Source organism: Alligator mississippiensis, chromosome 8 (assembly GCF_030867095.1).
Source record: "Alligator mississippiensis isolate rAllMis1 chromosome 8, rAllMis1, whole genome shotgun sequence".
Taxonomy (NCBI): domain Eukaryota; kingdom Metazoa; phylum Chordata; order Crocodylia; family Alligatoridae; genus Alligator; species Alligator mississippiensis.
In genome coordinates, this window is record NC_081831.1 from 28,629,018 (window position 1) to 28,651,253 (window position 22,236).

At 57.4% G+C, this 22,236-nt stretch overlaps 1 protein-coding gene across 7 annotated transcripts in view; it reads left to right on the forward strand.

The window, feature by feature from the left end:
- Window positions 1-22,236, forward strand: part of L1CAM (L1 cell adhesion molecule) — a 32,857-nt gene that overhangs the window by 2,060 nt on the left and 8,561 nt on the right. For 4 of the 7 annotated variants that reach the window (XM_059733035.1, XM_059733034.1, XM_059733038.1 and 1 more), the window contains 23 exons: window positions 1,039-1,176; window positions 3,755-3,860; window positions 4,543-4,730; window positions 4,996-5,118; window positions 5,571-5,741; window positions 6,199-6,310; window positions 6,811-6,995; window positions 7,113-7,244; window positions 7,461-7,604; window positions 8,646-8,757; window positions 9,671-9,837; window positions 10,867-11,026; window positions 11,114-11,253; window positions 12,006-12,110; window positions 14,316-14,513; window positions 14,943-15,013; window positions 15,250-15,472; window positions 16,851-16,966; window positions 17,218-17,458; window positions 18,167-18,289; window positions 18,521-18,697; window positions 19,311-19,433; window positions 19,955-20,131. In XM_059733035.1, coding sequence (XP_059589018.1) covers window positions 1,039-1,176; window positions 3,755-3,860; window positions 4,543-4,730; window positions 4,996-5,118; window positions 5,571-5,741; window positions 6,199-6,310; window positions 6,811-6,995; window positions 7,113-7,244; window positions 7,461-7,604; window positions 8,646-8,757; window positions 9,671-9,837; window positions 10,867-11,026; window positions 11,114-11,253; window positions 12,006-12,110; window positions 14,316-14,513; window positions 14,943-15,013; window positions 15,250-15,472; window positions 16,851-16,966; window positions 17,218-17,458; window positions 18,167-18,289; window positions 18,521-18,697; window positions 19,311-19,433; window positions 19,955-20,131 — 3,432 coding nt within the window. Of the gene's footprint in view, window positions 1-1,038; window positions 1,177-1,334; window positions 1,423-3,572; window positions 3,588-3,754; window positions 3,861-4,542; window positions 4,731-4,995; window positions 5,119-5,570; window positions 5,742-6,198; window positions 6,311-6,810; window positions 6,996-7,112; window positions 7,245-7,460; window positions 7,605-8,645; window positions 8,758-9,670; window positions 9,838-10,866; window positions 11,027-11,113; window positions 11,254-12,005; window positions 12,111-14,315; window positions 14,514-14,942; window positions 15,014-15,249; window positions 15,473-16,850; window positions 16,967-17,217; window positions 17,459-18,166; window positions 18,290-18,520; window positions 18,698-19,310; window positions 19,434-19,954; window positions 20,132-22,236 lie in introns of those variants that run through there. The other 3 variants (XM_059733036.1, XM_059733037.1, XM_059733039.1) reach the window with 3 other exon arrangements.

A 22,236-nucleotide genomic window follows, 5' to 3' on the forward strand; every position in this document is an offset into this window, starting at 1 on the left:
ACACCTGGGTTTTCTGAGAGCGGGTGGGAGCTGGGGGGTGAGATCTGTGGGGGCTGGGAGCACAGATGACTGGAATCTCTAGATCGGGGGCAGGGGGTGGCTCAGACTCCTGGGTTCTCTGGGGAGGGGGGGGGCTCCCGGATGCCTGGGTTTTGTCTCCATCCTCTCACTTGGTGTCAAGGTGACAGCTCACCCTTCTTCCGTTGCTATGGCGACAGCAGAGGGGGCAGGCGCCGGCTCTGGGGACTGCACAATGGACCCCCCTTTCCAATGATGTATGGCTCCAGGGGGCCCCATGGGGCTACTTTCAGGGCGGAGGGGCCCCGATCTGGGCCCGATCCATGCTGAGAAGGGACAGCTGGGTTGCAGCTGGTGACCCATCCACAAGCTGGTGGAGGTTACAAGTGTCTCCCTCAGTGCGGGGTGAGGGGGGGGGGCAGAGAATGCAAGCATCTGGGCTCCCAGTCCCCCTTGCCTGCTCTCACTCTGCAGCTCCCACTCCCCCACTTAGAGACCCCAGGCATCTGGGAGTCCCTCCCCATCCCTTCCACTGCCCCTCCCTGCTCTTCTCACAGCAGCAGAAAGAACCCTGCCTCCAGGGTCGGGTCACAACTCTGCATGTCCGCTGGTCTTGGCCTGGCTCCGTTGGGAGTGAGGGGCACTAATATGGGGGGAGGGCTGCAGGAGTGGGGGGCACCATGGGGTAATAATACAGGTTGGGAGAGGCATCACGGAACTCTGGGGTCGGGGCTGAGGGTCTATAGTGAGGTGCACCAATATGGCAGGGGCTGCAGGTCTGGAGTGAGGGGTGCCATCTCCCTGCTTGTCCCCTATTAATAATTCATGCCCCTCCCACACCCTGTACCTGGTCCGGTGTCCATCTTTCCGGGGGGGGTCCCCTTCTCTCAGCTGGTGCTTCGTTTGGGAGGGGGTCTCATCCCACGCTTTCTTTGCACATGCATGGGAGTGTACTTTGAACAGCCCTGGCCTGTGCAACAGGGACTGACATCTCTCTCCTCCCCTCCCCACCCCCCACAGGTTCACGGCTCTTGGCTCCTGCCCACCCCACCCCCGGGACCATGGCTCCACCCAAGGACATCAGGGGCTTGCTGGGGCCCTTTCTATTGCTGCTGTTGCTGCTGCCCCAGGGCCCCAGCCTCACCATCCCCAAGGAGTGTGAGTATGTGGGGGGTGGCAGGGGTGAGAACCCCCCTCTTCCCTGGAATGGGGCATCTCAGCTAACCCTGGGGCCCTAATACCCTCTTCTCCTTGAATGGTACAGCCCCTCTAGCCTTGGGGGCTCTAATACCACCATTTGCTCTATAATGGTACAGCCTGGCTGGTCTTGGGGTCCTAACACCCTCATTTGTCTTGGAATGGTACAGTGTGGCTGGCCCTGGAAGCCTAATGCTCCTCTTTGCGGTATGATGGTATAGGTCATGATGGTTATAGCCTGGGGGCTTAACATACCCATTTGTCCTGGAATGATGCATCCCAGTTGGCCCTGGGGCCCCAACACTCCCCTTTCTCCTGCAATGGTACAGGCTGATTGGCCCTGGGGTCCCAAAACCCGCAATTATCTTGTAATGGTACAGCTGTGTTGACTGAGGGTCCCAAAGCCCCCACTTCCATCTGTAGTAGTAAAACCCTGCTGGGGCCCTAGCCCCCACCACCCATCTTTGTCCTGCTCTGGTATAGCCCAGCTTCCCCCAGATTTTAGACATCCCCCCATCTCTGCAATGGTACAGCCCAGGTGCCCTCCCACCCATCCTTTCTCGCCCCTGCCTCCCCCTTTGTCCAGCAATGGTACAGCCCAGGTTGCCCTGGGGTCCCTATTCTTCTGCATATTTGCCCTCCAATTATACAGTTTATTTCCCCGCACCTCATTTCCTGCGGTGGTACAACCCAGCTACACACTGCAGTGGTGCATGGGGGGGCTGTATGTCCTTGTCCCCATTCACCCTGCAGTCCTTCAGTTTGGGTACCCCTGCTTGCTCTGAGGCACCCACCTTGTTCTATAGTGGTACAGTCCAACTGGTTTCCCTGACCCCCCCCAGCCACTTTACATTCCACAGGGGCCAGCAGTGGTACAGTCCAGAAGCCCCCACTCCTAAAGCCAGGCACTCCTTCCCCCCCCACCGGCCCTGCGATTGTTCAGCCCAGATGCCCCCAGTCCTAAAGTCAGGCAGGGCCTCAGCCCAGGCCCTGGGAATGGTTCAACCTGCCTACCCATAGGACTCCCTCTAGCCTTGCAATGGTCCAGCTCTGCTGACCCCAGGAGCCCTTTCTAGGACCTAACAATGGTCAGCTGATTCCAGGAACTGCCTCTGCCCCAGGCCTCTGCAATGGCCAGCTGCCCCTGGGATTTCCTCCCATCCCAACCCAGGGCCCTGCAATAGTTCTGCCCAGATGCTCACTCTCCCAAAGCCAGGCACCCCCCGAGCCCTGCAGTGTTCCAGTGCAGATGCCCCCAGGAACCTCCTCCCCCTGGGGTTCTCCAGTGGTTCAGCCCAGCTTCCTCGTCTAGCCCTGCCTGGGGGGCTTTGGATGAGAGGTTGTGATGTGTTGGAAATAGGGGGTGGGGGGGGAGTTTTTTTCACTTGTAGCTAGAGTTGGTAGGACTCCAGGCCTGACTGGGAGCAGCTGTAGCTGCAGCCTGATCCCCAGGGCTCAGGAGGGCATTACCTACCATCGCAGCTCCCTCGCCTTGGGGTGTTGTGGGTGGGTGGTAGCTACAGCGGCTCCGGACCCTGCCGGCACCGCGGACAGCAGCAGCAAGCAACAGAAGGAAGCATGGACCCAGGTGTCGGGAAGCCACGTGGATGCCTGGGGGGCTGGTAGAGAGTACCCAGATGTCCGGACTGGGTCTTACCTGCCTCCTTTTGCACACATGTGTGTTCCCTGGCACACACATGTTCTCCTCTCACATGGGTGTGCCAGGGTCTGCTCTTGCACCTGTGCGCGCCACATACTTCTCCGTGTGTGCTTGTGCTAGGATGTGACCCTGCACAGGTGTGCACCCTGTGCTTCTTCCACATTCATGTGTTGGGAGCTTGTGTGGCATAAACATGTGTATGTACAAGTGTTTGCCCTGTGCTTCCCCCACACACGTGCTGGGATCTGTTCTTGCACACACGTGTCCCATGGTTCTCCAACATGGTTGTGCTGGGAGCTTCCCTCTCACATTTGCACATGCACTCATGCACATTTTCCATACACACATTTCACAGTCATCCCCTGCATGTGTGACCTATGTTTCTGCTACATGTATGTGCTGAGAGCCTGCATCACATGCATGCATTCATGTGCCCTGCATTTGTCTCATGCATGTTCCAGGAGTTTGTATTGTGCACTCACCCTTGCACACATTTTCCTGGTGCTTGTCCCACGTGCATTGCCAGCAACTTCACTCGCATATGCATTTGCTACATGGTTCTCCAACATATGAGTGCCAGGAAGTTCTGATCACATTTGCACATGTGTGCGCTTCATATTTCTCCCCCACATATGCGTGTGGGGGTTGGGGCCACCTCACTCTGTCTCTCTCCCCCCACGCTTTCGGGATGGTGCAGACAAGAGGCCAAATTGTGAGTCCTTGTGAAACAGGGATGGGGCTTGGGGCTGGAGCTAGGGGGCGGGATTTGGGAATTAATAAGGGGGACAGGGGTGGGTCTTCCCCTCCCAGAGACCCTCTGGGCCAGAAGGAGGGCAGAGTCAAGGAGGCCCCCACATGACCCCTCCCCCTCCCCCCCAGTGCTGCAACCTCCTGAGCTGATGGAGGAGCCCCCTGAACGCGTCGTTGTCTTCCCCAGTGATGATGTTGTCCTCAAGTGTGAGGCCACTGGCAACCCACCTGTCACGTAAGTGCAGACCCCTAAACCCTGGCCACTGCCCACTGTGTGGGGGACAAGCCTCACCCACTGGGAACTGACCCTCCTCCCCTCAACCCTGGAAATTTTCCCCCCTCTTTTCATGGGATGGCCCATGGCCCCACCTCCCACCCAGCCAGGTTATGTGATGTTGAAGCCACACCCCCAAGTGGAGGGTGGGGCCTCATGTATTCTAGGGAGTGCCTGACCACACCCCATAATCAGGCTCTGCCTCCTCAGTCTAGATCCACCCCCACAATGGAGGCCATGGCCTCCAAAACCAGGCCAAGCCCCTGTGATTGAGACCACGCCCCCAAAAATAAGCCACACACCCCTTGGAGCTTGACTTTGCCCCTATGATGGAGGTCCCCTTGTCCAGGCCCAGGCCATGCTCATGATTTAAGCCATGCTGGCGAAGGAGGCTCCACCTCCAGCTGTAGGCCCTACCTCTCTGGTGGAGGCCCCTCCCCCAAAGGGGAGGTGTTGCCCTCCAGCCTCAAGACCCACCCATGCATCTGAGGCCCCAGGTCCTGCCCCCTAGTTCAGGCTCCACCCCCAGATCTAGGCCCATGCCCCCCCATCCCTGCTTGAGGCGCTGTCCCCATGACCTGCCCTGAGCTTCAAGCCCCACCCCTTGGCAGAGGCCCCCCCCAACTCCTCCCCCTACCTGCAGTTTCCGATGGACACGGGATGGGCAGCTGTTTGAGCCAGGCCAGGAACCAGGGACATCACTGGTGCCGGACACAGGGACGCTACTCATCAATGGGACGCAGGCGCCACGTTACCAGGGCGTCTTCCGCTGCCTCGCAGACAACAGGCTTGGTACTGCCCTCAGCCGCCAGGCCCGGCTCATCGCTGAGAGTGAGTGCTGCTCTCCCCCCCCCCCCCCCCAGTGCCCCTCACTTCTGACCCACAGTCATCCTCTATAATGGTGCCCCTCACTCTCAACCTCCTCCCCCCGCCCATTCTGGGTGTACCTCACTCCTGACCCGCAACCCCACATAGCCCCATGGTGCCCCTCACTCCTGATCCGCAGCCCAGGTGCCATAGCCCTGCAGTGTCCATCATTCCTGACCCACATCTGCCCACGTTGGTGCCCCACATTCCTGATCTACTGCCCCCACAGGCACCCCACAGTGGCCCAAGGAGAAGGTGACCCCTGTGGAGGTGGAGGAGGGGGCATCCGTGGTGCTGCCCTGTGACCCTCCTCCCAGTGCTGTCCTCCCCCGTATCTACTGGCTCAACAGCCGTGAGTGACACCCCCCCGCCCCCCAACCACCAGGGCCTTAATCTGGGCCTGAGGCAGGGTGGGGAGGGAGGAGCCATGATCCTGGAGAAGGGCGGTATGGGGTCCTGATCCGGGGGTGGGGGGAAAGAGTGGAGGAGCCTTATCCTGGGGTATTGGGCAGGCCAGAGGGACCTGATCCTGAAGTAGGGGGAGAGGAGGAGCAAAAGCCCTGATCCAGGCCTGATCCTGGAGTGGGGGGTCCCAAACTTGGGCTTTGGGGGGCAGAGGGTAAGGGGGGGCCCCAATCCAGGGCCTGATCCTGGAATATGGGAGGATCTGGAAGCCCCAGTTTGGGGGCTGGGATGGTCCTGATCCAGGCCCAATCCTGTGGGCCCTCATCCCAGGTCCTGATCTTGGGGGATTGGAGGGGCCTGGGGTGGTCAGGAGTCATGACCCCACCCTGCTCCCTCCAGGCATCATGCATATTGCTCAGGATGCACGGGTGAACATGGGCCAGGATGGCTACCTCTACTTCGCCCACGCAGTGCCTAGTGACAGCCACCCTGACTATATCTGCCACGCTCACTTTCTGAGCCCCCGCACCATTATCCAGAAGGAGCCCATCACCCTGCGTGTCACCCCCAGTATGTGCCGGGGCTGGCAATGTGCCCAACTCGGGGGGGGGGGGGGGCGGGGTGCAGATGGCAGCCAAGTGTAACCAGCTGAGATGCAGCCAGTTCTGGGGTGGGAGGACTGGCATCTGAATATAACAAGCTACATAGCTGGCTTTGGAGTGGGGGATGCTGATAACTGAGTGTAACAGGATGAGATGAATCTGGCTCTGGAGGGGTTGGCAGGCAGGGCTGCTGGATAAGTGTAATGAGCTGAGATGCAACTGGCTGTGGGGTAGAACAGCTGGGTATATCAGGGATGGCCTGAGATGCTGCCAGTCTGGGGTGGAGGAAGCTGACAGCTGAATGTAACAGGCTGAGATACAGCCAGCTTTTAGGTAGGGCATGCTGGTAGCCAAGTATACCATGGAGTTTGTGATGCACCCAGCTATGTGGAGGCTCCATTAACCTCTTGGCCCCCTGTCCACAGGCAATGCCCTGAAGCACCGTCCCCCGCAGCTGCTGGTGCCGCGTGGTGAGAGCTCGGCTTATGTGGCGCTGCAGGGGGGCACCCTGCTCCTTGAGTGTATTCCTGAGGGCTTGTGAGTCCCACCCTAGGGCATTGTGGGTAATGGGGCTGGGAGGAGGGTGGAGAGGGGGATTGTGAGTAATGGGGTTGGTGGGTGGGTTTCCAGAGGACTGTGGGAAACTTCTGGGCCCCTTGGTTCCAGGGGATAGTGAGTAAATCTTGCTCCTTTCAACCCTGGTGCATTGTGGGTAAGGTCTGGTCCCACTAGCCCCAGGGCATGGTGGGTAAGTCCCACTCCCTGCAAACCTGATGTGTATCATGGGTCAGGCCTTGTTCCTTCAGCCCCAGTGCATCATGGGCAAGTCCCATTCCCTCCAGCCCTAGTGTATTATGGGTCAGACCCAGTGCATGGTAGGGAGCTACTCTCACCCACACCTCTGGTGCATTATGAGTCAGGTGCGGTGCCCCCAGCCCCAGTGCATTATGGGTCAGGCCTGGTCCCACCAGCCTCAACGCATCATGGGTAAGGGCTGACTCCCCCAGCCCCAGTGCATTGTGAGTAACTGCCCCCAGCCCAACGCCGACAGTGGAGTGGCTGCGTCTGAATGGGCCCCTCCCGGCTGAGCGCGTCTCCCTTGAGAACTTCCAGCGGACACTGCAGATCCAGGCGGTGGCTGAGGAGGATGACGGCGAGTATCAGTGTGTGGCCAGGAACAGCCAGGGCAGCACTCGGCACACGTTCAGCGTTACTGTCGAAGGTGGGAGGCTGTGGGTCAGGAGTTAGGGGCACCCATATAGAAGGGGGCTGCAGGTCAACAGTGAGGGGCACTGCTCTTACCTTGCCCCCCCTGCTTGCCCCCCCTGCTTGCCCCCAGCGGCTCCATACTGGGTCCGGCGCCCCCAGAGCGGGATCTATGCCCCAGGGGAGAACGTGCGCCTGGTCTGTGATGTCTATGGGAAACCCAAGCCCCAGGTCACTTGGCGCATGAATGGGATCCCCTTGGAAGGTGAGTCTTTGTGGGGGGTCCCCTTGGGTTGGGAATGAAGGGCACCAATAAGGAGGGATGCAGATTGGGAGTGAGGCACTGCAGAGCCATGGGGGGGGCTGCAGGTTGGGAATGAGGGGCACCATTGTTGGAGGACTGTGAGTCGGGAGTGAGGGGCATTGTGGGGCTGTGTGTCAGGAGTGAGGGGTGCCAATCTCACTCATCCCTGGCCCCCAGAAGTGGACGCAGACCTCCGGCGGACTGTGCGGGGTGGGACACTGATCCTGGCACAGGTGGAGCCCAACGACACGCAGGTGATGCAGTGTGAGGCTGGGAACCGCCATGGCCGCCTGCTGGCCAACGCCTATGTGCATGTGCTTGGTGAGCCCCAGCGACCGGTGCCAGGATGACCATGGCCCCTGCAAATGTCTCCACAGCAGCCATCACCAACTATCCTCATACCAACCACACAACAACACAACCCTTGGCCATGGGAACTGTCTCTATGATGGGCAGAACCCAAGCCATGGCAACAGCTCCCATGGTGATAGTCTACCCAGCCACCCACAGCTCCTTGCTATGGCTGTTGTCTCCATGGCAACCATCCTCTGGCAGCAGTTGCCCCTGGCCATGGCAATTGCTTCTGTAGCAACTGCAGCAACCAACCACCACCCCCACATGCTTCCATGGCAATGGTTCCTTCTGGCAACCATGACAACTGCTTCAATGGCAACCATGGATCCACATCTCCTGCCTATGGCAATTGTCTCCATGGCTATGGTTGCCCGGAAGGGCGGTTTCCCAGCTGTGACATCTGCTTCCATGGTAACTCTCTGGCAAGCACAATACCTCAGTTTATGGCAGCCACTTCTATGGCAACCGTTACCTAGCAACACGAACCCCAAGTGTTTCCATGGCAACTATGTTCCCAGCCACCCCCTGCACCCCCTCTGGCTATGGCAACAGCTTCCACCGCAACCAGCTGCCAACAACCACATGCCCTGGTCATGGCACCTGCTGCCATAGTAACCCTTCTCCTGGCAGCTGCTTCCTCTGGCTGTGGCAACCATCTCCATGGCAACCTTCCCTGTCCCCACTTCCCCCTCCCCAGACAACTCTATCCCTTGGCCATAGCAACTGCTGCCCTTGCAGCCACAGGAACTTCTTCCATGGCAATGGTCCCACTTCTGCTGTGGTAACCAGGTCCAGGATTCCCCTCCCCCCCCCCCCCCCCATGGCAACCACTGGCCCTGCCCTGACAACATCCCTGAGGCCTGGGGGATGCCGTGGTGTCTCAATGAGTGCCCCCAGCCACCATCACCAGGGTGACAGCCCCCCCCTTAGCAACAGGGGGGCACTGGGGGGCTGGAAGGGGGGGCAGAGCCACAGTGCCCCCACCCCAGCACCCCCCTCCCTCCCCAGAGCTGCCGGCCCAGATCCTGACGACTGATGGGCTCCAGTACACGGTGGTGGAGAACAGCAGCGCCTGGCTGCACTGCCACCCCTTTGGCGCCCCAGCGCCTGCCCTTACCTGGTGAGACACCCCTGATGCCTTGCCAATGCCTTCACACCTGCCCTTACCTGATGAGAGACCCCTGGGACCCCCAGAACCCAACCAGCCTCCCCTAAACCCATCATACCCACTCTCACCTGGGGAGAAACCCCTTGGGATCACCCCAGGACCACTACATAGCTTCCAACCCCTGAGGACCACCTTCCCCAGAGTTCTTCACACCTGCTGACTCCTGGTGAGAGCCCCCACATGGGACCCCATGCCCCCTCCACAGCCCCCCAACACTCTGCCGTGTCCTCACCTAGTGAGAGACCCTTAGGACCCTCCTGGAGCCCTCCCAGGAACTCCCCATGGCCCCCCAAGACCCCTACATGCCCTCCAGATCTCCCAACCCTTCCCAGGACCCCCACCCTGTGGGGGTTTGGACTGGGCCTTCTGGAGTGGTGAAAGCCCTCCTCAGAGCCCCAGGTTCCCCCAGAGCCCACTTTTCCCCCACCTGCTCCCCTTTTACCCTGCCATGGAACTCCCCACTTCCTGGTGTCCCCTCCCATGACAAGCAAATGGGGGTGTGGAGCCTCTTGCTGGGGGGGTGGGGCTGGCACTGGGGGCAGGTCTGAGCTGTGGCCCCTCCTTTCCCACCCCAGGTGGCAGGGGATGGGAGAAGAAGCCTGGCTAGAGATGGGGGCAGGGTTTGGGCTAAGGGGAGGGTTCTATGCTGCTCTTGCCCCCCCCAACCCTGCCCTGGGCTTAAGGCCTAGGGGCAGGGCCTAGGGCTATGGGTGAGGCTCCTGGTGCTTCCTATCTCCCCTTTCCTGCCCAAGGGTGACATAGGGGGCAAATCTAAGGCCAGGGGTACAGAGCTGGGGGTGGGGCATGGGGCCTGGGATTTTTGGCACCCCCTGACCCTCCCCGATTCCTGTTCCCCCTCCCACAGGCTGACAGAGGCGCAGGCACCAGCACTGGGTTTGGACCGGGCCTTCATCTTCACCAATGGGACCTTGTGGTTGAGCAGCGCCCAACTCAGTGACACTGGCACCTACACATGCCACGCCCACAACACCCATGGCAACACCTCCATCACCGCCCACCTTGCTGTTAAGGGTATGCCCCGCTCCTCCACATCCCCTGCATGCACTGGGGCAGTGACCCCCCCAACCACTGCCACAATCCCAGCATACACTGGGACAATGCCCCCAGCATGTACTGGGGCAATACTCCTTATCATTCTAGCATATGCTGGGGAAGCCATTCCCCCCAAGCCTCCACTACCACTGCCACCATGCCAGCCTGCACTGGAGCAGCGTCCCAGCCCTCCAAATCCTGCTGGATACTCTTCCATTGTCTTAGCATTCACTGGGGCAGGGCCTCCCACAACCAGCCCACCATGTGCTGGGTCAACACCCTCTACCACCCCAGCATGCACTAGGACAATGTTTCCCCACCCCCCAGCCATCCCAGCATGCACTGCAGCAACTCCACAGCCCCTAACCTTTTTGCCTAGTCCTTCCATTATCCCAGCATGCACTGAGGCATTGGCAGTGACCATTCCCCCTGCTCCCACCATACAGTATACAGTGGGACAATACCTGTCCCCCCAGCTATCCCAGCAAGCTCTGGGGTAACACAACCGCCCTTACAAACACTCTCCTCTGTGGTCCTCCACCCTCCCAGCACGCACTGAAGTAAACCCCTTCCCCAGTTCAGCTTGCACTGGGATGTGTTCCCTCGCCAATCCCAGTAAGCACTGAGGGAACACACTACCCCCTCCATCCCAGCATGCTCTGAGGCAACATCCCCTCCCCACCCCCCTGCATCTGGCTGCTTGGTCAGTCTTCCACCATCCAAGCATGCTTTGGGGCAGAATGCAGGCCCGGCTACTCCAACCTCCTCAGCATGCACTGCGACAGTGAACCCCCCCAACCACCACCACCACCACATTGGAGCAGTGCCCCCACTGAACCTTGCTACATTATCTTCTCCATGCCCCCCTGTTTACCAGCATGTTTGGGGGTAAGAGGTTGCTATCCTCTTGCCACTGGGTGGTGAACAAGGCATTCTGGTAAGGTGCCAGCTGCCCCACAGTATTCTAGGAAAGCTTGCTGACTCCTGACTTTTGACCCCCCTCTCCAGTGGCCACAAGAGTGGAGCTGACCCCCCGCAGTGCTACGGTGAAGAAGGGGGAGACGGTGACGTTTGTCTGCAGGGCCTGGGCTGACCCCTCCCTGTCCCCTGCCACCTTGTCATGGGACCGGGATGGGCAGCCACTGAGGGAGACCCCTGACAGTGACAGGTGAGGCCTCAGGGCACCTTTGGGGAAGCTTGCAGCCTGGGGACACCATTGGGGGAAGCTTGCAGCATTCCCCCCACTCCCCCACAGGCTGGTGCTGGAACCTCAAGGCGCAGGTACCGGGGTGCTCACAGTGGCTGGTGCCGACTATTGGGACCAGGGCCGGCTGCGATGCCAGGCACACACAGAACTGGATGTCGTGGAGGCTGAAGCCATGCTACGGGTCGTGGGTGAATCCCCCAATACTGATCTATTGCCTACAGGGTGGGAGGCACGGCCCTGAATCATGATTGGTCCTCTAGGGCAGTGTTTCTCAACCTGTGGGTCACAACCCAAAAGTGGGTTGCAAGAATATATGAAAGGGTCACAAACAAACTTTAAAAATGGATTCTCCTTTAAAAGAGAACAACCTGGGAAACCATGGCTTTTCCCTTGCAGGCTGGCAGAGCTCCAGCCTGCAAGAGGTGGCCTTGGCCCCCCACCCCACATCTTCCCTGCCCCACGCACCGGATGCTGGGGTCTGTGAGCAGTGGATTGGGAGTGAGGGGTACTGGGTCAGGACTGGCCATTGATGTTTACAAGTGGGTCCTGGTACAAAAATGGTTGAGAACCACTGCCTGGAGGAAGGAGGGGAGGGACTGAATCCTCCTTGGTCCCACAGAGGTTCATGTGGGGGATCCCTGAATCCTTCCTGATTGGTACCCCCCCCCAGGGGTGGGGGAGGGCTCCTTAATTTTGATTGGTTCCCAGGGCATCATGTGGGGGGTCCCTGAATTCTGATGGGCGTCCTTCAGGGGGCGGGAGTCTGGGCCCTGATCCTGTGGGGGTGGTCATGTGGCAAGTCTCTAAATCCAAAGGGAGGAGGGGGAAGGGGGTTGGGGCCCTGATCCTGGGCCCAATTAAGGCTGGGGCAGGTGGGGGTGGGGGGCTCCCTGGCCTCAGCTGTAACCCCCTGCCCCCGGTCTCCCCCATCCCTCCACAGGACGGCCAGGGCCAGTGTCGGAGCTGCAGGTGTCAGAGCTGGAGGCCGGGCGCTGGGTGACACTGAGCTGGACTCCAGGGGATGAGCACAACAGCCCTGTGGAGAGTGAGACCCCCTTGGGCCCCCCAAACCCTCAGGACTCCCTAAATGCCCCCATATCTCCCCCATGCCCACAGTCCCCTGTAATCTCCCAACCCAACTGCAGTCTCCCCAGACCTCCCAGGACCCCACCAAGCTGTCTTGAACCCCCAGCCCTGGCCAGAGACCCTCCAAAGACCCACCAGAACACCCGGACCTGAAATGCTCCAGTTCCCCCAGACCCCCTAACTCCCCCAAACCATCTCCAAACCTTTGTGATCCCCCCCAACCCTCTCCAGCCCCCTGATTCCCAAATCCTCCCAGACCCATCTGATTCCTCCCACCCCAGCCTTCCCAACCCCAAAACTCCTGGACCCCCAACATTTTCAGACCCATTTGGACCTCCCCAACCCAGCCCTCCCAGACCCAAAATCCCCTGGACCCCTCTGAACTCCCAAATCCAGCCCCCTCAGACACATCCACCAACCACTACAGCCGCCCTGAGCCCCCAAAACCCCACCACTGCTTGAGCCTCCTGACCCTGCCAACCTCTTCCAAGGTTCCTAAAACTACTCCCTGACTGCCTCCAACATTCCCAACACCCACAGAGGATCCTCCAAACTCCCCTGACCCCCCAACACCTGCAGCTCCCCCAAACGCCTGTGGACCCCCCACACCCTCTACCCTGCCTGGACCCTCCAACCCCACCAGGACCCCAAGTCATCCCTGAGCCCCTCCCAAATCTTTGCAGGACCCCTAAACACTTGCTTACCCTGCCAGCCCTCCCAACCCACAAATACCCCTCAAACTCCCTTGGCCCCACCTGGACCCCCTACAACTCCCTAGGACCCCCAAAACTCCTACCAACTGCCCCAGACCCCCCAACTCCCCCTAATTTTCCCCAAACTCCTCCCTGGATCTGCCAGCCCCCCAAGGACCTCCTAAAACACCTTTGATTCTCCCAGATACTCCAGCCCCCAAGAAACTCCCCTTAGACCTCTCCAAAACATCTCTCAGCTCCCAAACCTTGTCAGACCCCCCCCAAGCTCCCCATATCCCCCCATGGACCCCCAAACCCTCCTTGGGAATCCCCATAGCCTCCCTCCAAACTACCTCAGGTCCCCCTACCCACCCCAAATCCACCAAGGACCCCATAAATATCTCTGAACTTCCCTGGTGGGTTTTGGGGGATCCTGAGTTATTGGGGTATCTGGGGGGTTTGGGGGAACCCTGATTTTCTGGGCAGGAGGCTGATGGACTTTGAAGGTGTCTCTGAGTTATTGTGAGGTCCTTGGAGGATTTTGGGGTTGTCTCTGGTGGGTCTTGGGGGAGCTCTGGATTTCCAGGAAGGAGGGGGCACTCTGGTGGATGTGGGGAGGCCCCAGTTGCTTTTGGGTGGTCCCTAAATTATTCAGGGGCCTGGCAGGTTTCATGGGGTCTCTGTAGAGTTCTGGGGGTTTCTTCAGTTATTAGGGGGTCTTTGGTGGGGCTTGGAGGGTCCTTGGAGTTTTGGAGGGTCTCTGGCAGGTTTTGGGGATCCCTGAGTTATTGGGAGGCCTTGAGGAGCCCCTGAGTTTCTGAAGGGGCCTTAGTAGCTTTGAGGGACTTGGTTTTGGGGGTCCCTGAGTTATTGGAGGCATTTGGCAGGTGTTGGGGGGTCCCTAGAGGTTTTGGGAGGGCTGCTGGATTTTGTCGGGGTTCTAGGCATCAGATTGTGATGGATTTGGGGAGGCCCAGGGAACTTTTGGGGGGTTCCTGAGTTATTGGAAGATTCTTGGTGGGTTTTGGGGCATATCTATGGTGTTTCGGGTTCCCAGTTTTTGTGTTTGGGGTCTTGGGGAACCTGGATGGGTGTTGGGGATATCTGGTGGATCTTTGGGGTCCTATTTTTTCAGGTTGGGGGCCTGGTCGGTTTTGGGGCATTCTGGTGGGTCTTTGTAGTTCCTGAGTTTGTGAGGGGGCTGGTGGTTTTTCGGCCCCCTTGTGGATTTAGCAGGGGACTCTGGTGGGTCTCTGGGTGTTTCTGACTTTTTGGAGACTCTGGCGTGTCATGCGGGGGCCTGGTGGAGTTGGTGGGCTCCTGAAAAGTATTGGTGGGCCTGGTGGGTTTGGGGTTAGTCTTAGGCAAGTTTATGAGCTACCTGAGTTATTTGTGGGGGAGGGGCTCTGGTGGCTCATGGTGGGGCCCCGGCAGGTGTGGACAGGGCTCCTGACATTTTGGAGTCCCTGCAGAGTTCGTGGTGGAGCTAGAGGAGCAGATGTTCTCACCAGGGCAGTGGCGGGAGGCAGCCGTGGTGCCCCCGGTGCCCCCGCAGACCCGTCTGGCACTGTCTCCCCATGGCCGCTACCGCCTGCGTGTGCTAGGTGCCAATGCTTATGGCCGTGGAGATCCTGGCACCCCCAGCACCCCCATCACCACCCCTCCTGCTGGTACCACACTTTGGGGGACCTTGGAGGCTTTGGAGGGGGCAGGGGGCTTCATAGGATATTAGGGGGGTCAAGGAGGCTGAAATGGTTTGGGGGGGATGTGGAGGGCCCAGTGGGGTTTAAGGGGCTGGGGGACTTGTGGGAGGGGGTTGGGGGGGGAAGTTAGAAGGGGTGGGAGGGGTTTGGTGGAAGGATGTTGGGGAGGTCTGGGAGGTTGAGGGGGCTGAGGGGACGGGTGGCAAAGGTAAGGGAGGGGTTCAGGGGGTCTGGAGGAAACATTGGGGGGCCTGGGGGTTTAGGGGGCTGGGAGAGATGATGTGGAGTCCTGGGAGGGTTTGGGGAGCTCACAGGGGATGTTGGGGGGCCCTGAGATGGGGGAAGGGACTGGGAGGCTCAGGAAGGCCTCATGACACCCCGGACACCTCCCTTCAGCACCTGACCGGTTCCCAGCTGGGCTGCACGGTGAAGGCAACCAAACTGACAACATGATCATTACCTGGGAGGTAAGTGACCCTCAACCACTGACCCCTGACCCCCAGGCCTGAGTTAAGTGGGCAGTGGGAGGGGGGTGTCACTGGATGGGTGTCTGGGGAGGTGGAGTGGGGGTGTCCCGGATGTGTGTGCGTGTCCTGGACACCCTATCTGAGTCTCCAGGGGCCATGAGTTCCTCATGATGGCTACTGGGGGGGCATTCCCCAGCCTCTCAGAGCCCCCACAACTGCCCTCCTCTCCCCCACAGCCGCTGCCCCCTGAGGACTGGAATGCCCCTGAGCTGAGCTACCGTGTGCAGTGGAGACCAGCAGGCGATGGGGGGCTCTGGGCTGAAGCCATGGTGACAGCCCCCCCGGTGGTGGTGACCCCCACACCGACCTTCACCCCGTATGACCTCCGCCTCCAAGCCCTGAACCCTGCCGGGAAGGGGCCCGAAACACCCCCCACCCTCGGCTACTCAGGAGAGGATGGTAAGCACCTGGGGAGGAGGGGATGGGATCCCATGTGTGGATGCATGTGGGACCCAGGGATCTGGGTCTTATATATATACACACACACACGCGCACATATAGGGAACCTAGAGGTCCAGGAGATGCACATAGACATGCATACACATTGAGACATGCACACAAGGAATCCAGGTGTCTGGGTCTCTCTCTCTCACACACACACACACACACATACACACACACAGATACTGACACAGTGTGGGGTCCCCCCCCCGATTTTATAGATTCATAGACTGTAAAGGCCAGCCCCCTGCACCAGACAGGAAAGACAGCTGGGGTCAGGCAACCCCAGCAAGTTGACTGTCCAGTCTCCTTTTGAAGATTTCCAGGGTAGGCGATTGAACCACCTCTGGAGAGAGCTTATTCCACAGTCTGGACACCCTGGCTGTGAAGAAGTTTCCCCTCATGTTGAGCCTGAAATGGTCTTCCAGGAGTTTGTGGCCATTACTCCTGGCTTTCCCCAAAGGTGCCCTTGTGAACAGTTGTTCACCAAGCCCTTGATGTGCTCCCCTAGCATAGTGGTAAGCTGCTACCAGGTCCTCTCTCAGCCTTCTTTTCCTCAGGCTGAAGAGTCCCAGATCCCTCAAGCCTTTTCTTGTATGGCTTGCCTTTTTAAGACTGATCATATGGGTGGCTCTTCTTTAGACTCTCTCAAGCTTGTCCACATCCTTGTGGAAGTGTGGTGCCCAGAACTGGATGCAGTACTCCAGCTGTGGTCTCACCAGTGCTGAGTAGAGCAGAAGAAGCACCTCCTTGGTTTTGCTGGAGATGCACCGATTGATGCATGCCAGAGTATTATTTGCCCTACTGGCTACAGAATTGCACTGCCTGCTCATATTCATACTGTGGTCTATTATTACCCCCAGATCCCTTTCATTCATGGTGCTAGTTAGTTTGGTGCCACCAAGCTTGTAGGTGTGTTGGGGGTTGCTTGTCCCGAGGTGGAGCATTTTACATTTCTCCATACTGAGCTTCATCAGATTCCAATCCACCCAACTTGCTAGCCTGTGTAGGTCTGCTTGTATCTGTAGCCTGTCTTCCAGTGACCATGCTCCCCCATAACTTGGTGTCGTCCATGAATTTGGCCAGTGACCTCTTCACCCCCACATCCAAATCGTTAATAAAAATATTGAAAAATACTGGACCAAGCACCAACCCCTGCAGGACACTGCTGCCCACTTACCTGATTTGCAGTCAGGGCTCATGGGGGTAGGGCTCTGTGACCCCAGCTCAATGTGGGGTTGCTGGGACCCCTGATAGAGGAGGGGCTAAGAGCCTGGGAGAGAGAAATATGGATGTGGGAGGCCCTGATATCTGACCCATGACCTTTGACCTGCAGTGCCCCTTGCGTACCCTGAAAATGTGGGCATCGAGCTCATCAACAGCACCAGCGTCCTTGTGTCCTGGATCTTGTCCAGCCATGAGGGGCTGCGAGGTCACCTGCACGGCTACTGGGTATGGGGGCTTTTGGGCAGGACTGAGGGGCACTGTCTAGCTGTATGGGGGGGGCTACAGGCTGGGAGTGAGGGTCACCATGCGTAGGGTCTACAGGTTAGGAGTGAAGAGCAGTAGTATGGGGGGGGTGTTGTTCAGGAGCAAGGGTAACCGCAGGATAATGTGGGGGGCCTGCAGCTTGGGAATGAGGGGCACCAATAGGGAAAGGACTAAGGGTCGGGAGTGACACTGACTTGTCCCATGGCCTCCAGGTGCAGTACTGGCGTGAGGGGACAGCGGTGAACCAGGGGCACAGGGAGACCTCTCCACGGGCCTCGGAGCAGGAGTTGGAGGCCAGAGAGAAGCTGGAAATGAGGGTGCTGGGGCGTGCGACGCAGGCAGTGCTGGGAGGGCTGCGGCCCTGGTCTCACTATGTTGTAGCCGTCGCCGTCTTAAATGGACGTGGGGCTGGGCCCTTCAGTGAGGAGATGCACTTCAACACCCCAGAGGGAGGTGAGACCTCCTCCTCCTCCCCCCCGCCCCCCGCCGGATCCTCTCAAAACCCCCTGAACCCCCCAGGACCTCCTAGATGTGTCCCTTTCCCAGCCCTCACCCCCCAGACTCCCCCAGTGCCCCCTGAGGTAGGGAAGACCCCCTGGATCTGTCTGACCCAGCCTCACTCACTCAGAGCCCACCCAGGGAGGTGAGTCCCCCCGCAATAACCCCTGAATACCTTGTGTTCAGCCCCCACCTCAAGACCCCTCCTAGACTCCCCCCACAGCCACACCTGCACCCCCTGCCTCAGACTCCCAAGGGTGGGGAGAATCCCCTGGACTGTTCCCTGCCCAGTCCCCCCCTAAACCCCGTGAATTTCTCTCCTGTGCTTCCCCCACCCCCAATCCCCTGGGGAAGTTGAGTGCCCCCAGACCTTTTCACCCAGACCCCAGAACTACAGCAACCCAAGGTCCCCCCAGCCCCCAGTATTTAGGTCTCCCCATGCCCCCCGCAACCTGTGGGTGGTAAGGGCCCCCAGAGTCCCCCCTGTTCAGGCTCCCCCTAGGGAGGTGAGAGTCCCTGTAGGGCCTAATCCAGACCCCCCATCCCAGGAACCCCCAGGGAGGTGAGGGCTCCCATACTGCTTCCCAGACCCCCCTTACACCCCTGGAGAGGTGAAGGCCTCCCCTCAGTCCCCTGCCCCCTCTGACTCCCTCTGTCCCCCAGTCCCAGGCCCCCCAACCTGGCTGCGGCTGCAGCGTGTGTCAGACTCGGAGCTGGCACTGTCCTGGGCCCCCCCACGGCACCCCAACGGCCTGCTCACTGCCTACGAGCTGCACTACAGGCCTGGTGAGGGGCAGGGCTAGGTTGGGGGGTGGGGCTATGATGGGACAGGATAATAGGAGGGGTGGGACTCTGGGATGGGGCAGGGCTAGAGCAGGGGGGCATGGGACTAGAGGGGCTGGGTTATAGCAGGGAGAGCATGGGGCTGGTGGCGATTACAGTCTCTAGGCTGGTCTGGAGGGTCCCAGCCCCAGGAGCGGGTTGTGGGGGCCACGCTGACCCGCACTGCCCCTACAGTGTCATCCCCTGCCAACGCCTCGGCCCCAGTAGCTGTATCGTTCCTGCCCGAGCAACTCAACGTCACCCTGCAGCTCCCGGCACCGCAAGCCCACTTCCGATTCGCACTGCGGGCTTGTACCCGTGCTGGCCCTGGAGAACCCGTGGTGCGCCTTGGTAGTACTGCCCCTGAGCCGGGTAAGCCCCACTTTCTGCAAAGCAAGCCCCACCCCTAGGTTGGTTAAGCCCTGGCCCCCAGCAAAACTAGCCCTGCCCCCAGAGCCTGGTTAGCCCCCACTCCTCCCCCAAGCTGGTTAAGCCCCACCCCCAGCAGAGCTAGTCCTGCACCCAGACCCTGGTAAGCCCAGGAAGCCCCACCTCCAGCAAAGCTAGCCCCTCCCAAGCCTGGTAAATCAGGCCCCCAGCTCAGACCACCACCAACCAGTGTTGTGCTGTTGGTAAATTTCAGAGCTAATACTGCCAGCCCCATCAAACTAGGCTCTCTGATCTTTTCCCAGCAATGAAGGTGGACATGACTGGTGTCTAGTACCACTACAATGCCTGGCGGGGAGAGAATGAAACAGAATTAATTGCTCCCCCATTAATATTCCAGGCAAAGGGTAGTGTCATCAGTAGGGTCCAGAATCAATGCACCCCAACCTTTTCAAATTAGGCTCTCTGCCCCTTTTTCACCAACAAAGCGGGGACAGAGAGGTCTTCTGGTGCCACCTTAAAGCTTCGGGGTGGGATTGGAACATGATTAATTGCCCCCCCAGTTTATTGTCTCTCATAATTGCCCCTGCCACCACAGTGCTACCCAACCTGGACAATGTGAGTGTGGTACAGGTGGGCAACGACTTCTCGGTACTGAGCTGGACGCCCAGCGGAGCCCAGCGCAATGTGGAGTTTGAGGTCCAGTTCCAGGCCAAGACCAGTAAGAGCTGGGCTATTGGCACCAATAGGGCTGGGGCTCGGGCTGCAGGGGGCCTGATTCTGAGGGCATTGGTTTCCGGGGAGGGGTCTGGGAATCCTAACCCTGGGGTCAGTGGGGCAGGGATTCTGGGGAGGGCCCAATTTCGGCCTGATCCTGGGAGTGAGGCTGATATGGGCTCAATCCTGGGGTCTGTGGCTAGGGGGCTGGTCTAGATGGCCCAATTCTGGGGCAGGTCACTGGATGCGGGGGCTGATACTGGCCCAGTCCTTGAGTGAGTGTCTAGGGGGAGCTGAGCCGGTGGGGTTCACTGGATGGGAGGGGCTTGACCCTGGGGGGTTGTTAGGGAGGGCCCAATCTTGGAGTCTCTGGCTGGGGGCCCCAATCCTGGGGCCATTGGGTGGGGGGCAATTGATCCTGAGAGGTCACTAGCTGGGGGAGGGGCCCTCAATCCAGGCCTGATCCTGGGGAGGGTAGGAAGCATCTGAGGTGCCATATGACCCTCCCATCTCCCTTCTCCACAGCTGCAGAGACCTGGCAGGAGCACTGGGAGGTCTCAGGACGGGCTAATTCCACCCACGGCAGCTACCACCTGCGCAACCTGCAGCCAGGCACAGCCTACTGGGTCCAGTTCGTGGGCAGGAACCACTCAGGGGAACATGTGCCCTTCTGGAGGGGTGACATCCACACCAATGGCACTGGTGAGGCCCCCGCTGCCCTCCAAAGCCAGCCACGTTCCACCCCAGAGCCAGCCACACTATACTCCACCCAGCTCCCCACTTAGAGCCAGCTGCAGCACATTTATACCCAGCTGTGTTACTCAAATTGCCAATTGCTCAAATCAGCAAGACGTTATAAAAGGGGGATAAGGCAAGGTGCCACGTTTATTGATTACATGAGTTAGACAGAGGTTTAGGCACACCATTCATACAAACACACACAAATCATCATACACATCATTACACATAGACATACACATACACAAAATAACCATTTAATCCACACATACACCAGATAGTTACCAGCAATAGTTGCTCAATTTCAGCCCAGGGTAGCCAACCCGGGCTTATTGAGTAGATGATGATTTGAAGATAGCAGATTTAAAGATAACCGCTGGAGTGGGGTGAACAGATGCATCTGTGCTCTGATGAAAAAGCAGTAGAGAAAGAGATTCACCCAACTTGGCATTTTCAAAGTGTTCTTTTATAGGCATTGGCATCCTTCGTTTCAGTGCTTTGGGGTTTTTCCATACCCAGCTTCTGTTTTTGCGGTTGTTCTTCTTTTGTCTTCAGCTTATCTTAGCCTTGGAGTGTACTTGTTGCCCGTCTGGTAGAATTTCTTCTGTTATCTCCTTTGTGCCCTTGAGCTTCAAAGGGATTCTTCAGCCGTTTGTTAGTTACTTACTGGTTGGTAACTTACATTTGGCACCTTGTTGCTTACATACACAGTTACAAATCGTCTTCTCCTGTCTCTATGCCATTCTCTCACCCTTCACCCTTTTACACACACGTACATAAAGGCTATGCAGACTTCATTCACTTATGTCAAGCAGAAGGATACAAAATGGAGTTTTCAAGTTGCTTACAGGACAAGACTAACATGGTTATATTTTACTATTATTACACTCTATGTTAACATCAGCTACATTAGTTCAGTTCATGCTACATGTCCCCCCTTTGACCCTTCAAACGTCAGTGATGAATGGGTCATAAACTACATTTGTCTGATAAGAAGATATTTTGTTTTCAATTGCAGTTCTTAAAGTTTTGGATGCATGGATTTTATTTAACAACACATGTAACACATGACAAGAAATAAACTTTTTATTATGAGAAACAGTATTATTATAGGGTGCAGCACGATATTAAGAATAGCCATCCCTGAAAGACCCTATCTTGTGAAGATGTCATACCAATGATATGCTAACATTTGTTTGGCTTGTTCTGAAACTTTCAGGATCTCTTTACCTAGATGCAATATAGAAGTACTGTGCAATTGTGCATTATTAGAAGTGGCAGTGGTTAATTGGGTTATTTGCAAATTCTGCATCAGAAGGTTGAGCAGGTTGTCTAACTGACTTCTATGGAAACATTAAAATTTAGCAAATTGTTATTTTTTATACTTATAACTTGAATTATTTGTTTTGTGAAATAATATGCGGAAAGTGGAGTTTGAATAACAGTGACATTACACATACATTGCTGCATGGGAGGAAATGAAGCATTTTTCCCCATTGTCAAATAATTTGAGTCCTACCACACATACAATTCATTTAATTAAAATCCAGTTTGGTTGTGCTATTATCCAATTCATCCCAATAACATGTGGATAGTCTGTTGCTCTGGAATAAACACAGTTCTTCCAAGAATGGCAATGTGGGACATATCCATTGATTATCCGTCCATTTACTATACAAATGATGATCGACAATTTTGTTTTGGTCATTCAAATATTTGCCAATTAAGTGAGGGGTCCAAATGTGCTTTCTTTGAACAATTTGGAGGGTTATGAATGACTATAATATCTCTGGGTGTGTGTTTGGTAATGCTTGAATTATCATCTGCACACTTAAGAGACAAGTTAGGGAGGTTACACAGACTTTCAAAATTAAGGGTTTACTTAACAAAGCAAAAAACAAACAATTCAATAAGCAAAGCTAAGTCAAAATATGATACACAAATATATTAAAAATAGAAAAACACAACAACAACAAATACAAATTAACACTTTTTCTCCTTTATCGGTGTTTAACAGTCATTGGTCTTTTAGTCTATTGGTGTCATTGACATCTTGTGGCTTTTAAATA